Source organism: Gavialis gangeticus, unplaced genomic scaffold (assembly GCF_001723915.1).
Source record: "Gavialis gangeticus isolate Ggan-Ray unplaced genomic scaffold, GavGan_comp1, whole genome shotgun sequence".
Classification (NCBI taxonomy): Eukaryota; Metazoa; Chordata; order Crocodylia; family Gavialidae; genus Gavialis; species Gavialis gangeticus.
The window spans coordinates 303,328-318,938 of NW_017728983.1; the positions used below are offsets into that span (position 1 = coordinate 303,328).

General features: G+C 47.3%; 1 protein-coding gene across 1 annotated transcript in view; it reads right to left on the reverse strand.

Annotated features, from left to right (window-relative positions):
• Positions 1-15,611, reverse strand: part of LOC109294335 (diacylglycerol kinase beta-like) — a 168,318-nt gene that overhangs the window by 99,100 nt on the left and 53,607 nt on the right. The window contains exons 8-10 of the mRNA XM_019512643.1: positions 10,311-10,360; positions 8,222-8,296; positions 7,043-7,162 (exon numbers count right to left, since the gene is read on the reverse strand). Coding sequence (XP_019368188.1) covers positions 7,043-7,162; positions 8,222-8,296; positions 10,311-10,360 — 245 coding nt within the window. The remainder of the gene's footprint in view (positions 1-7,042; positions 7,163-8,221; positions 8,297-10,310; positions 10,361-15,611) is intronic.

The following is a 15,611-nucleotide window of genomic DNA, read 5'->3' on the forward strand; positions in this document are numbered from 1 at the left end:
CAGCAAGTCGAGGGAAGAGATTATTCCCCTCTATTTGGCACTGATGAGGCCCCATTTGGAGTACTGTGTTCCGTTTTGGGCCCCCCACTACAAAAAGGATGTGGACAAGTTGGAGAGAGTCCAGCAGAGGGCAGTGAGAATGGTTAGGGTGCTGGGGCACAGCTGTGCTCCCTTGCACCACCTGATGCAGAGTAGGTGTGCCACGAGCCCTAAAGCTCTGAGATGTGCTGCTCTGTGCACTGCTCAGTCCAAAGAACCCCACTGGGTGCTAGCACTTACTCAACAGAGTGAATCTGGCCAGCGGTGTAAATTCATAGCATCTACAAGCATATATGTAAACCTACACTACCGTGCAATCAATACCCTCATGACATACAACAAGTTGTTCATTCATAAAACTTCACAAGCTCAAAGATCATTGAGGGCCAAGCCCAGATCCTAATGACTTCAGTAGGAAAACTTATTCTGACTTCATTGGGTCCCCTTTGGATCAAGCAGATATGTCCATAACAGAACTAACCCAGAAAGAATGTGGACACATTGGAGAAAGTCTAACAGAAGGAAACAAAAATGGTTTGAGGGCTGGGGCAAGTGGCTAGGGCACATGTGAGGCAAGGTTGAGGGAACTGGGCTTATTTAATCTGGAGAAGGGGAGACCGAGGGGGGACTGAATCACAGCCTTCAACTCCCTGCAGGGCGGTTCCAAACAGGATGCAGCTAGACTGTTCTTAGAGGTAACAGATGACAGAACAAGGAGCAATGGGCTCAAGTTGCAGCAAGAGAAATTGAGGTTAGATATTAGGGCAAACTTTCTCACTAGGAGGGTAGTAAAGCACTGAAACAGATTACCCAGAGAGGCAATGGACTCTCCTTCCTTGGAGGTTTTTAAGACCCGGCTAGACAAAGCCTTGACTGGGATGATCTAGTTGGGGCTGGTGCTTCTTTGAGCAGGGGGTTGGACTAGATGCAACCTCCTGAGGTCCCTTCCAGCCCTCATGTTCTATGATTTTAAGGATGAATGGGCACTGCCAATCAGCTGGGGTGCCAGTGAGTGATGAAGAAACATGCAGCAGTGGGGACTTTACTGATTTCCTTAGGCCAAAGCACTTGGAGCCAGATCCCACTGCACCTATAAGATGCTTAAGTGAATTCAGCTGCATAAATGGGAAGCTTTTAAGTGAATTCAACTGCATAAATGGGACTCTGCCCAAGTCCCTCAGAAAAGATAAATGCAAAAGGCAAGAGTGTCCTGGCTGCTTTTTGCAACTTAGTCTTATGGCAAAGGTGAGCATGTCACAAAAGTAGCCAGGTTAAGAGTTTCAGGGACTTGAGAATGATGGAATACGTTTACCCTTAGGTGTCTAAGACCTTTTACGGCAGGAGAGTTATTTATGAGTATATTTTAAGACTAAGCACTGAAGTTGCCCCATCAGTACCAGGAGACCTTGTGCACTCAGAGAAATGCATACTTTTCTCAGGTGTCACAGCAGAGAATGATACTGCCTTCAGCTGGTTTGTTCTTTCAGGACAATGATTTGTTTTTGCCTTTTTGCTATTACCTGCAGTAGGATCTGCTAGCACCAGAAGTTTTTGGTCAGAGGAACCACTTAGGTAGTCTTACTGGGCTATGACGACATTCTCGCCTCTAGCCACTCTTAGTTGTATGCTAAGAACCTCTTCATTTTTGCTAGAGGGACACCTTGCTTTGTACCAAATCAATGTCTACTTGCTGATATACTTGCTGTATATCAAATACAGGTGGTTGGTATATGCTGGCACTCTCTTTCAAGAGTGTCAGCTTCTTCATGACAATTCATCCTCTTTCCAAACATTCTCATCCATTTTAAATGCATAAGTGCGCGCTACTGGTATCTGCTCCCAGCAGCCCAAGTAAATCATTCTCCTAATTTGTCTGGAGACAGCAGAGATCCTGTCTATAATTACAAACACTCAATTCTCTAGGACTCAAGCAGGAGCGGCCCCTCCTGAACTCTTCAGATATATTTTCGCTTCTCAGCTCATGTATCAATGACAGGATGAATAAAAGCATCCAAAGGTGTTGATGTGAAACTGAACCAGCCCCAGCTTCCTACCCTGCTAAATCAATCCTAGACGTCACAGGGCTCAGTCTATTTGAGGACACACCAGGGACCTGAATGATCCAGCTTTATGCTGAGAATCCAGCCCATGGTTTTCGACTCTGGTTAATAAAAGCTAAGAGTTAGATCCTAGTCCATCTATTAGATGCTCAAGTGGACCTATTTTCCCCTTCCCAAGCACCTAAGAAACAATTAACGGAAAAAGTGGGTGGAGTGACCCCTCCTGCTTACTGCTTTTTGTGACTTAGCCTGAAGGCCAAAGTGATGGTGCATTACAAGAGCAGAAACATTAACAGATTTCCAGGGATGCAGGTGGGGTGGAAAAGCATTACATTTAGGCAGGTAATCAGCGGAAAAGGAGTTGGCCTGAAGGACCAGTCAGCACAGGAACCAGGAGCTAGTTCCTTGGAAACTGAATTTGATATATTTGAACCTTCCTCCATAATTTCAGTTGTGAACATGCAGCAGGGTTCTGTATTGACACCACACCACTGGACCCCAGATGCAGTCAAGCATTGAACAGGGAAAGCTGGAGGGCTCCAAGAGCTGGGATGGAAAACATAAAACAATAGTTTTCAACCTTTCTAGACTCAAGGCACCCCTCGTTAGACTCAAGGTACCCCTCAGAAAAGTGCCACCTCTAAGTTTTCACTTAATTTTTTACTACAAAAAAAATAGAGCTATTTAGAAAGGCCACAACAGTGCAGAATGCTTTGGACACACTGGATACCTATTTGAAATCTCCAGATTTACCTTGTGAATCATGCTAAGTATTTGTTCACCTAACTGTGCTGTGCAGCACCCTTAAAAGGATCTCATGTTCCCACACTGTGGCTGAGCATCACTGTACTGGATGGGGCTTCTCAGGGCTATCATTGCAGGCTGAGGTAGACACCACTGCATCAGCTACACTTGTACGTTCTCAGGGTTCTCTTCACATCCAGGAGGGCTAGAGATAATGGATTTTAAAAATGCAAGCTTAGGGCTGGATCCCTGCTCCACCTATTAGGTGTGTTACAGAAAGCGCCATGAGTTAGACTGGGGCAGGCAATTATTTTGGGTGGAGGGCCACTTACTGAGTTTTGGCAAGTCATCGAGGGCCACATGACAGGCAGCCACGGGCAGATAAATATTAATTTTCTAAATTTTTTAGGGGTCCCATGGGCCAGATGGAATGGCCTGGCAGGCCGCATCTGGCCCACAGGCTGCATTTTGCCCACCCCTGAGTTAGACTGATCCTCCTGATCCAACAGACGTTCACTGTTGGGTTTGGAGGCTGGGTGATTGCTTTCCAATTTGGAGCTGATCCAGGGAGAGAGGCTGTGTCTCTGCAGCCTCTTCCCCTAGCTCTGCCCCACCTTTCATAGCTCCCATTCTGTTTCAGGATGGAAAGGGGAGAAAGCAGGGGACGGGGGTCCAATTCTGGGGTTTCCCCACCCTCCATCATGGTGGGGCACCCCCCAGAATGGGCTTCCTCTGCTTCCTCCCCGTCTTCCATTCTGAAAACACCACCAGGAGCAGTGCTGGGCTGCGACAGCTGAGCCCTGCTCCTGGCATCCACAGACAGAAGTTAATGAATATGCTCCGCTTCAGAGCATCTTCATCTGAACCCTTATGTAATGAGGGTTCAGGGTGTCTTGAGGTTGGGCCCTTTTAAAGCACTCTGCAGCCATGCATTTGGCATTTGGTCATGGCTGCAGAGCACTCTCAGGGGCCAGATCAGGTGCAAACTGTCACTTCTGTCTGTGCCTTAAGTGTCTGTGTCTTGCATCTGTCTATTACTCTGTAGGCAGAGCAACGCAGGCTTCCTTAATTACTTAGTTGAGGAAAACAACTTGGTTACATTTGATTCTTTCCCACTTCACTTCCATCCTCCAAACCTTTCCTGGGAGAACCACAGACTAATGGGATCGTGGGACCATCATCTTCCCAACTTACAGGCTGGGCGGTATGCAAGTGGGTGGGGATTATTTCCTGGTGGAGTGCCACACCCACCCAGCTAGTCAAGCCCTACCCCACCTTAACTGGCTGCATCCATGTTGCTCTCCTAATCCACGTACTCAGGACTTAGAGATATGCAGATGAATCTGTTACCTATAGGCAATACGCCATGCCTTCTTTTATGATCTGCTGGTTCCCCCAGTTGCTGGAGATGCTGCAGCTTGGTACATGCTTATTAGAGACAACTTAGGAGGGGAGAAAACATGCTGCAGACCGGTAGTGTAACTATGGGTGGCACACCAGGGCACCAGCCTGAGTGCTGACTTAGAGGGGGTGCAATACCAGCAGTCACTGCCGCTACTGACCTGGCCACTGCCGCCAGCCCAGAACTGGGTGGTTAGGCCTTTGCCTCAGACATGCACAAAAACACCCAATGCTAATTGAGCTTCTTAACATGTTGGTAGAGAAAGAAAACTCTGAACCAACTCTGCTTCTTATCTGGGGTTGCAAAACTCTGGTTGGAAATTGTGGGCACGCCAGTAATCTTGAGACTTAAAGGGAAATTTCTCAGACAGTCTCTCTCTCACACACGTTATTTCGTTATTTCCACCTTCGCCCACCCAAACACACACACACACACACACACACCCCCTTGAGTTTAACAAACCATTCATTTCACTCTGCCTCTCTGTTTACCAGATGTCTACAAGTAGCTTATCATTTTCTGGACTTTATTTGCTGAACAGTTAAAGCCAATCCTTCCCACTCTGGCTGGCTCACAGTTTGTCAAACATTCAAGCTGTGCTGACTCTAGATGGTTTGCAGGATAAGTTGGTGTTCCCCAATTGGATAAGCGTATCTCTGGGAGCTGGGTTTAAGGCACAAGCACTTTCCAACAGTTACTTAAAAGGCCCCGTTTCCTTGAACCTTCCCACCGGTAAGCTTGTTCACTTGACCCTATGCAGAAGGCAAACACAGGAATGAGGGCCAACACAGCTGAAGGGAATGTGTTTAAGAATTCAAACAAACAACCATAGCAATTTTTGCTAGAATGGATTCAGGCCTAATATATAAAGGACCTCCTTAGAATGAACCCACAAAAGCCTGAACATTTGAGCTAACATCTCTTCAAAACCAACCTCACTCTGTTCTTTCTACTTTACCACTTGGCGAATCCTGGACATGGACCTGGAATCTAATGGTTTAGATATCTCTCACAATAATAAAACCCTAGGACACAACATACCAAACAGCCCTGGGCTGCTGGAAATCCCAAATCCCTGGGGCAAGAAAGAAACTTACAACTTTGAAATGAACACATTTTAAAAGTCAACTGAATGAACTTTGATTTTTCAAGGCCTAATTCTGCATCTCAGTGAGTCTGAATACAGGCCTTGTTTAAATCAATGTGAAAAAGGAGTGGACTGACGATATACAGCCCCATGACCAGTGTAACCTACTCAAATCCTGTGTGGACATACTCCAGGAAAAAAAGCAGTGGTAAAACTCCACCAGTGTAAATCACGCCAGCGTAGGTGCCATCTGTCCACACCTTACCCTGGGGTAGCAGTTAGTGCATGGCAAACAGACTGTTACTTGCTCCCTGCCACCCAGAATAGCTGTTTTGTGTGCTCTGGGAACCTGGTGTACTTTACATCAGTGTCTAAAACCAATGGAAGTGTAAATGTGTCATCTGTGCTGGCCCTGTGTGTCTTAGTATTTTACCTTAGAACTAATGATACCGCCAGCACTTTGAGAAGCGTCATCAGCCTGCGGCTGAGAGCACACAGGAACCAAGAGCCTGAATGCAACCCTCAGCAAACAAGTGAAGACAGAACTGTTTTGAAAGTTTGGGGCAATACTCCTCCCTGATGATAATTCTGGTCTCAGACTAGCAAATGCATCTGAGCTGTAATTTACACCATGTGAATGTTCCTTGCCCTTGAATTGGGACTTAAAATATTCTGCAGACATGTTTTTATGAGACAGGTGCCCCTCCTGGGCCTGCTCTGCAGCAGACGCCCAGTGCTCTGATTCCACCAGAAATTGATTCACACGAGCTGGGAGCCTGCCCCCCCCACCCCGCTGTGCACTCTTTGGCTGCTTGGTGGGTAGCTCAGGAGTCCATGTAATCCTTCACTAAGTCTGGAAACATGTCAAATGACCTGACAGATGTCCTCTTTAAAGGAGGCTTCTATTTATTCTTCCCCGCAGTCAGAGTTGACCTATAGCTTATAATATGATGGCTCTCTGGTTGGCATTTACACTTCCCCACAGCCTGCTAACCTTTTTGCTGAAGCAGCACCATGGGAAGAGCAGGGCTCTGGGTGCTGGGTTTTTGAGGCTGTGGCACCCTCTTGTGGAACTATGTTGCCCACTGAACTCTCCAGCAGCTGTACCCGACATCTCACCTTTTTCCCTCTCTCTTTGCTCTTGTGAACAGTTACCTGCAGCCCTGAGTTATAGTCAGCCTGTTTGGGTGTGACAATGCAGCATCTCCATTAGAAATCAAAAGAAGTAGCTATAGTCAGGTTCAGTGCAGACAGAAAATGGCGGGGGCTTTCCTAGAGAAAGGGCAGGCTACAACTCAGCTGCTGCAGCAGTGAGGGGGCACACACAAAACAGGGACAGAGGAACTGAATGAATGCAGTCGTGGACACATAGGGCTCTGGAAGGGCCACTGGGTGCAAGGAGCTCCTCACCCAATGGGGATAACAACACTGTCTGCAGGTCTTGCTCTTCATCGCATAAAGTCATTTTGTGCCACTCTGGTTGTACACAGGGCTCTGGAGTTGGGTGCGTGGTTTGGTGCAAAGAGAATTAGGCTGTGTCCAGCACGGCTGGGTAGCCAAGCTTCCCTTTGTGCGGCCACTCTGGGACATCGCACCTGGAAGAGCCCCTAGGGGAAAGATAAGCTCCTTTGCCCAAGTGGGCTGCAGTGAGGAACACCCAGTTTCCAAGGACTGTACATTCAGCACATGATCTCTATGCTGGGCACTCACCGTCTCCATCCCCAACAAGACCAGCAGGGGGATGGTGGTCATTCCACCCCGGATCCACTCTTCCAGTGTCACAGTCCCATCATGATCATAGTCAATTTCCTCCATCATCTCCTTCAAAATCTGGAAGAAACAAGAGCCCCAGGCGTCACCATGCAGTCTTACTGGAGCTATTCACTGGGGTGCCTCAGGATGGCAAGTCAGAGCATTTATGTGAAGAACTAAAAACCTAGGCAATGAACAGAGCGAGGCTGATGCCATTTCCAGTGCCCAGAGGCCAGCACAGACCCCTGACTGCAGCCCTCTGCCCTTCATACCTCACAGCCTTTTCCCACCCAGCATCCACCCATCCCACTCTGCTGCTTACACCTGGCCTCTCCCCCCTAACTATTCTGGAAGGTCTCCACCATCGCCTCTTCTTTTAACAACCTTTATTATTAAAGAGCAGAGGCATAAACAGAGGAGCTTTGTCTCTTCAGAATGAACCTAGCACTGTTTTTTCCTCATCTCAGGTCCCAGCTCCCCTCTCTTTGGGACCATCTCTGTGTATAGGCTTATTTAGTCTGGAGAAGAGAAGACTGAGGTGAGATTTAATAGCAGTCTTCAACTCTCTGCAGGGGGGTTGCAAAAAGGATGGAGCTGGACAGTTCTCAGCGGTGGCAGATGGCAAAACAAGGGGCAATGGGCTCAAGTTCCAGCAAGGGAAGTTTAGATTAGATATTAGGAAAAACTCTCTCATGAGGAGGGTAGTAAAGCACTGAAACACGTAACCCAGGGAGGTTGTAGAATCTCCGTCCTTGGAGGTTTTTAAGGCCTGGCTTGACAAAGCTTTGGCTGGGATGATCTAGTTGGGGCTGGTCAAGTTTTGAGCAGGTGACTGGACTAGATGTGACCTCCTGAGGTCCCTTCCAATAGTAATTTACTATGATTCTATCTCTATAGCAGCTAGCTGTAATATTAAAAAGCTGGAATAAGCAAAATTGCCCCTGGATAACAAAGCCCCTGATCAGATGCCTCGATTTGACCTTCCTGAGCTGTGCTGTGTCTCCAGAAAGAACAACTTTTAGAGCTGCCCTTGAAGCGTAAGCAGCTGCTAAAATGGTCACCTCAGTCTTTTCAACTTCGTCTCCTCTAACAGTTGTCACATGTTCGAGAGAGGCCACAGGCTCTGCTGTAACTTACTGGTTTTAACTCTGTTGAGTCCCACTCCAGGTATTCTGCTACGTGCACCATCTGATTTATGATACGATCCAGCTCCTGAGCCCAGAGAGGAGAAAAACGAGGAAACAGAGACAATCAGAGATGCCCCTCAGCCGACATCTGACAATACGACAAGCATGTACAACTCATGGCATAGGCTGTTCACATAGACACAAGGTGGAAGAGACCTCGCACCAAACGATATACAAACTAAAGGGTGGGCACTGAGGTTACAGGTCTGGTGGGGAAACACCTTCACCACAGGCAGCCACATTTCAGCTGGTTGGAACATCTGGATAAAAAACAGTTTTCTTTGGAAAAAGCTGTTTTCCTGAAACTGAATTTTCTCCACAAAGCGTAAGTACAAACACTCAGAGGAGATTAGATTGTGTTAAAAAATGGACACCCCATTGAAGTTAAGTTGGGATGGCAGGGGGAGCGGCATTAATGGGGGAGTTGGAGGGCTCAGAGGGCACCAGTGGAGTCCGGAGGATTTGGCAGGATCAGGGGGGCTAGCAGGCTCTGTGTGGGGGGTGGGCAGGCTGGTCCATGGGATGCAGGAGGGGGGCTGTCCATTTGGGGGTGGGGTGAAGGGCCAGGGGTCTAAAAAATAGCTGGGTGTCAGGGTGAGGGGATGGTAGGAAAAGTGCAGGGCCAAGGCTGGGACCAGTGGCTGGGCCTGGAACTGTACAAATGTTCAATTAGATCAGTCTCGCCAGACCCAATTAAGTTAGATAACCTCAGAGGAACAGCTAACTTAGACCGGTTCAGCCATTTTTAGACTGATCTAACCATCCTGGGGCACAGACAGATGTGCAGCTCCCCACTGTAACTGAGAAGGCTTTGCAGGAAGCCATCTCTCTCCCAGCCTCTCCCTGTTTCTGAACTGGGTGGAAGGGAGCAGAGGGAGCTCGTTCTAGGTATCCCCTAACTGACGCTGCATGGTGGGGTGGGTGAATTGGAGTTTTGGAACAATTTCTGTCCCCGCCTCCAAATATTGCCCATAGAACTGGATGCTCTGCTTCAATATCTACCCCTGAGGTGAACCAGAGTTCAACATGAGTAAGTGAATTAGAATTTGTCCCCAAAGAAACAGTAGGGAAAGGGCAGAAAAAAACAGTCCCTGAAAGGACTCAAATGAACATGGGCACCCTGAGCGGTATAATCGCATTTTTTGCTTGGTGTAGGAATATTATATGGTGAAGTGAACTTGGGTTCACAAAAGTTTGTGCATTTGTTCTCTGTCTCTATCTATCTATCTATCTGTCTATTTATCTGTCTATCTAATTTAGTTAGTCTATATATACCCTGCCTTCTGACTGACTTTAGACTAATATAGCTAACTACCTCTCTCTATACCTACATGGTACCATGCAGAGCTACTTCTGAATGAAATAGCTCTGGCATAGATGCAAATTAGCCCTGATGAGAGGCTTGAATGGATGTACCCAGTGATCTGGAGGAAACCACCTTAGTTTCTCGCCTAGAAACAAGCTGGCTGAGCTAGAAGCAGCTGAGAGAGTCAGTACAGAGATTGCCTTTCAGGTGAAGCTCTGACAGTGTTTGGATTCAGGACTCCTCTTTTGCAAAGTGACTGCAGCCTGGCCAGGAGGTGATGACTTGCCTCCATGCCCTGAATTGCAGGGCTAAATGGCCAGCACAGATCTAAGGCAACATCTCAGGTGTTTTCCACTCATGCAATCCCTCCACATATCTGTGGGTTGATGTGATGAATTACAGGTCCCTATGTGAGACAGTATGATTTGTACAGATGCCTGTTGCACACCACTGCAAGTGTGCTCTCTGGCTGAGTGTCCCACAGAGAAACTCAAGTTGATCTAATATATCCATTGACTGAGCCCAAGATAACCAGCACACAATGGCCTGCTTGGGCAATAGGGCTGGATGTTGCCAGAGTTTCTCTGAATGACTCATAGGCTCAGGTGCTGCCCTTGCTCACACTTGATGACCATGCTTGAGCTGGGCAGGTGCCAGTAGGTGTCCTCCTATGTCAGGAGAGATGGGCTCAAGAAGATCTCTCTATCGGACAAGGTCCTTGGGGAAGACTTACCGAGTTGTCCAGAAGGCCGTTGCCATCCGTGTCATACAGGCGAAACATAACTGCAACAAACAAACACACCAGGCATGAGGCAGAAGCAGGGCTGTGGACGAACCAGCTCACCAAGCTGCATTCCAGCCTGAGGCCACTCCCGTAGCTTTCATGGACATGCACTCATGGCCCACTGAACCCATGCCCTTGGGCATCTCAGGGAGCTCTTGTCTTATGACAGATTTAAATGCAGTTGATGGCCAGCCATCCATAGTCTACTCCAGGAAACTTCTCCTTGATGCCAGAGATGCATTAAAACCCAGAGATCTCACTTGCAGCCCCCTGGGCTGTCCCATCATGTGATTTCCTAAATACACTTTACTGTGCAGTGCAAAATGATACCCATCTGCAGCCTAAAGCATTTGGAGGTGAAAAATGCCATACAAGAGCTAGGCATTGCTGTAGGATTTGCTTGGCTATGTTCTACTTATCAAATTCTCTATTATATCCCCAAGGCTGGTTCTGGTGGCACAGAAGAGCTTCTCTCTTCCTAATGAGTGGTCCAGAGCTTTCCCAAAGGAGCTGGGTGTGAAGGGAGCTGTGAGAAGAAGAGAAACCGGCATTCGCAGAAGCCAACAGGATGGCGGGTGGTGCTGCGGATCAATTATCCGGTACTTCTAGGACTAAAAGGAAGTAGATGTAGAAAGTGCAAATGAGCGTCTCAAAACTGCGTTCAGCCACTGACAGCCTGTGAGTCTTTGACACTGAGGAAAGTGTTTGTTTTAATTCTGCATTAGGTAGAGTTGAATAGCAAGGTGGGCCAAACGCTTTGGGGGTGGATAAGCCATCTCACAGTGAGGTTCTCTTCCCCATGGCTGCGTTTTGTGCTCAAGAGTCTCAAGTTTGTTAAAAAAAAAACCCAACAGAAACAAGCCTTGAATACTCTGGTGCCAAAGACAGCTTTTAAAGCAAGAACATGAGTAAACCAATGCAGTGATGCCTCCATGAGTCTGCAGAGACTCTGAAATAACCCCTGTGGGAGGTGTCAGTTGCCCCTTCACAATCTGGGAAACCCTAACATTGGCATCTAAAGACGACAATAAATGGCAACACTGTTCACCACCTCCCCACTGCATGGTGAAGAGGAGCACTGTCCACCTCAGCTGGTGTCATGAATGGAGCATGTATGGAGCAGAGCATGGGAGGCCATCAATCTCTTTATGGCTGCCAGGGCTACTTAACAAGCTGCTTTCTTCTTTCTTAATGAACAAGTACTTTCTTCAGTGGAGGGTCTCCGTTTCCTCTAAGCACGTTGTGCTTGCTTTTCTACCTTAACAGAGATGCGTAAACCCAGGCTGTGAATGATGGGGGTAGGGGGTATGAAATGGCTCCAATAAAGTACTGTTCAAGCCCAACATCTACGGTCCCCTGTCTACGTGGCTCCTTGTGAAATTCTGCCACTAAAAAAAAATCCATCTCACGAGTAGATGTCACAGACATCCCCATCAGAAACTCCAGCCTCCTCCGAGCTGCTTTAGCACCCCTCTGAAAGGCTAATAGAAGCAAAAGAAAGAGAAATGAGCCTGTAGATGCTAGAGGGTAGCTGTGCAGTTTCACTACACAACAGAGTCCCTTTCCCCTGACATGGGATCTACAGACAGAGGCAGAGCAGCAGAAACTCCTTCACTGCAACAGCCTACTCTGATCACCTTCCCTTATGCACAGATTGCCCCTTCAGGTAATAAGCAATGACACACGCAGCAGGCAGCACATTTGGAAGTGAGTGACTAATGTCCCTGTTAGGCAGCAGGCCAAGCAATTTTAATACGCAGAGGAAGCTATTATCCCCCAGAAATGTAGGGCCTTTCTTGTCTTACAGCCATTAACAGTGTGTAAGTCACAGGTTTGTGCTACGAATAATTTAAAACAGGCCGTCACCCTTCTCGTTTATCCTTTACACTGGAGGTATGCTCCCCATTAGCCCTACCTATGTTAGGGACATTTCCTTTGGTACTAGCTTAGTACCTGGAAGTTTTCAGACCAAGGCTCTTTTGCAGAAAAGATGTAACTGTTCAGTGAGTGCATAGTGTTGCGAGTCATGCATGATTCATGCTAAAGGAAAGTGACAGAACCAATGAAATATGCACTTCTTTAGCACTGATACAGACATGGCTTTCTATTAAGTGGGCAGAATAAGATTGATGGCGCCCTAAGATTGTAATTTTTCTGTTTTCAAGACCTAAGGCCCAGTGGTAGGTGGTCACTTAATAATCTTAATTGGCTTTTCAGACAATACATTTTTGGGACTGGAAGTTTATAAGCTGCAGGCACTTGGTCATAAAAGAAAGAAGTTCCTTCTGAAAGCACAAGGCAGGAAGTCACAGGGGCCAACTGCTATGCCCTGCTCTGACAATGACCTCTAAGATGGCCATGGATATGACATCATGGCTGCATGCCACAAGAACTGTCCTTAGAGGACAGTCCTATATAACAAGAGCAAAGGTATCCCAAGATAGTCTGGTCCTCATTCTTCACCCAGATACTATGACAATGGCAGTCTTTAGCTTTCAGAGGCTAAGCATGCTTCTGTTTGCAAAGATCTCTGAGGGGAGGGTGCTGAAGAAGTGCACATCACCACTGCCGGCAAAGACAGCGCAAGGTGGCATCTTAGAGATGAGCTGGTTCAGAGAAGTATGAGCTTTCACAGGTGGCAGCCTACTTTGCCAGATGCTGTGAATGGAGGGTTTTATACAGAAGGAAAAAGGATGGGGGAGGAGACACTGCTAGGACAGGTAAAAAGGGCTCATTAAATCAATGGAGATGAACAAGGAAGTCAGCACATTAAATGACATAAGACTTTACAGCTAGTCCAGGGAATGGGACAAGAATCCATAGTCCCTCCTGTGACCATACTAAACAATCCAATCGGTGGATGATTATTTGTTCCACCACTGTGTCTTCAAGTTGGTTTTTTAAAGTTCTTTTCATAGATTTCATAGACATTAAGGGCTGGAAGAGACCTCATGAGATGCATACTAGAAGCACGGCGTAACAGCAGTGTGCTCATTGTGAGTAACATGGAGTAATGCTTTGGCCACACACACCATCCTCCCACCATGAACAAGCTAGCCTGAAAACTTTCTGCTTGAATTTTTGTATAGGAATATTTTCCAAAAAAATGCACTTTTCATTTTGATTTATTTAGAATAGAGATTATCAATTCCATCTGCATTTTTTCAAAACACCAAAACGTTGACATTTTGGGAGGTGGGTTTTTCCCCACCCATTTCTTGCTCTGAACCCAAGCGTTGTCCCTGGGTTTGGTTTTCTCTCCTCCCCCACAATGTATTACTTTGAACAAGTGACAGAGCAGCAAAAAGCTCTAGTGCTCTGGGCAGCTCTAATGCAGTTTCCTTTACAGCATCATACATACCTAAACAGGTAGGGAAGTCGCTGTGAACTACAAGCCAGGGCTGCATAAAAACTAACCCTTCCCTTCCCACTGACCACTGTTAAATGTCTGGATACCTCACACCTTCATTAAAGAAGGCCTCATAACAGGGCATGAGAGAAGGCTGTTCTCATTCTGCTATCATACTGCTAAGCCCAGGCATGGGCAAAATGTGGCCCGTGGGCTAGATGTGGCCCACCAGGCCATTCTATCTGGCCTTTGGGGCTCCTAAAAAATTTAGAAAATTAATATTTATCTGTCCCTGCTGCCTGTCATGTGGTCCTCGAGTTTGCCAAAACTCAGTAAGTGGCCCTCCGCCCAAAATAATTGCCCACCCCTGACTAAGCCTATAGACAGCATGCACGAGGTCACTGCAGGTAGTAATGAAAACACATGCAAGTGTTTGTCATTGTAAACAATGGCCTCACTTCCAATGCATATGGATTTTTTCAAATGCTATTTGACCATCTACGAATTTAGAAAATGAAGAGGACAGAGAGGCCTATTGGCTCCTACTTGTCTTTGCTGAAGCCAGCAGATTTGGCCTATGTGAGTCACTGGCATTGCAGCTAGGAAGCCTTTGATGTAACCAGGATTTGCACTCCCATCCGTTAAAAGCAACTGGGCATTTAAAAAATGCAGGTGGTTAATATCCCTGCCATAGGCCAAGCTGCTGAGAAGTCACAGAGACATCCCAGGGGTTCAGGCACTGCTGGGAAAGGGAAGGGAAAGAAGCCAAAGTCAGGGGTGAAGGGGTAGGCGCTGATGGAGAGCGAGAACTGGCAGGTGGGAATTCCCCAGCAGCAGCTGGTGGGGTAGGAGGAGACTGATGGGAAATGCAGTGATTAACAAGTGCAAAACCTGGCAGCCCCACTGTTTTTCATGCACCCGAGTGAGATGAGTGGCTGACATAATGCCAGCTCCCTTGAGTATGTGCGTGGGCTTGAACCAGTTTGCTATATAGCCTCCCTCAACATCATAGCTCCTGGAAAAGTGGGGGGAGAGTAGAAAGGAGAGAAGCCCTTCCCAACAACCTCCAGGTTAACTGTTAAAACACATGATAAGGTACCAGAAGCCCAGACCCTTTTATTAAACGGAGTCTCTCCTGACTATAGCCAGCAGAGTTGGGTGTTAGGCATTAGACAGCACGCAGGCCAAAGGGACAGCTCAAGGAAGGAAGGGCTGGAGGTGCAGTGGCTGCAGTACCAAAGATGGCTGCCATTTATCGTGAATGTTTTGCACTGCCATAGAGCCAAACTAGCCTGTTGTGGGGAGCGGGGGAGTCAGCACTCCACTGTGCTAGGTGCTGCACAGATGCTAGGTGCTGCCCAGAGAGCTCTCCTCTTTCAAGGACAGTGGAAAAAAAAATTCCTCTGGGCACACATATAGCTGGACTGGAGTAAGATAACAATGAAAACTACTGACCTAACCAATGCCACTGACTTATGTGCCTGCTAATTGGCTGGAAAAAAGAGCTCACTCTGCGCTGCTATTGCAGCCCCTGCCCAAGGGGTTGCAGCCATGCTATGAGCACCAACCGCTGCTCTCCTAGAGCACATTGGGCTCTAGCATGATCACTACATGTACCAATAAGACTGGGAACAACACCGCAGTTCAAACCCTCCACTGCTGACCAGCACAGGCCCCAAGCTGTCAGAGGGCAAATTCTGGCCTTGTCTACACGAGAAAGTTTTGTGTGCTGATATATTTCTATCACATGGACAGGCTTAGTCTGGCACAAGAGAGCTATTTTCAGTTGGGAAGAGGTTTAAACTAAACCAAACCCATATATAAGTCTACATAGGTAAGCTGAGCTAGTATAATGGTGGTGGTATAACATGCCATGTGGACAGTCTTATCGGGGGGGGGGG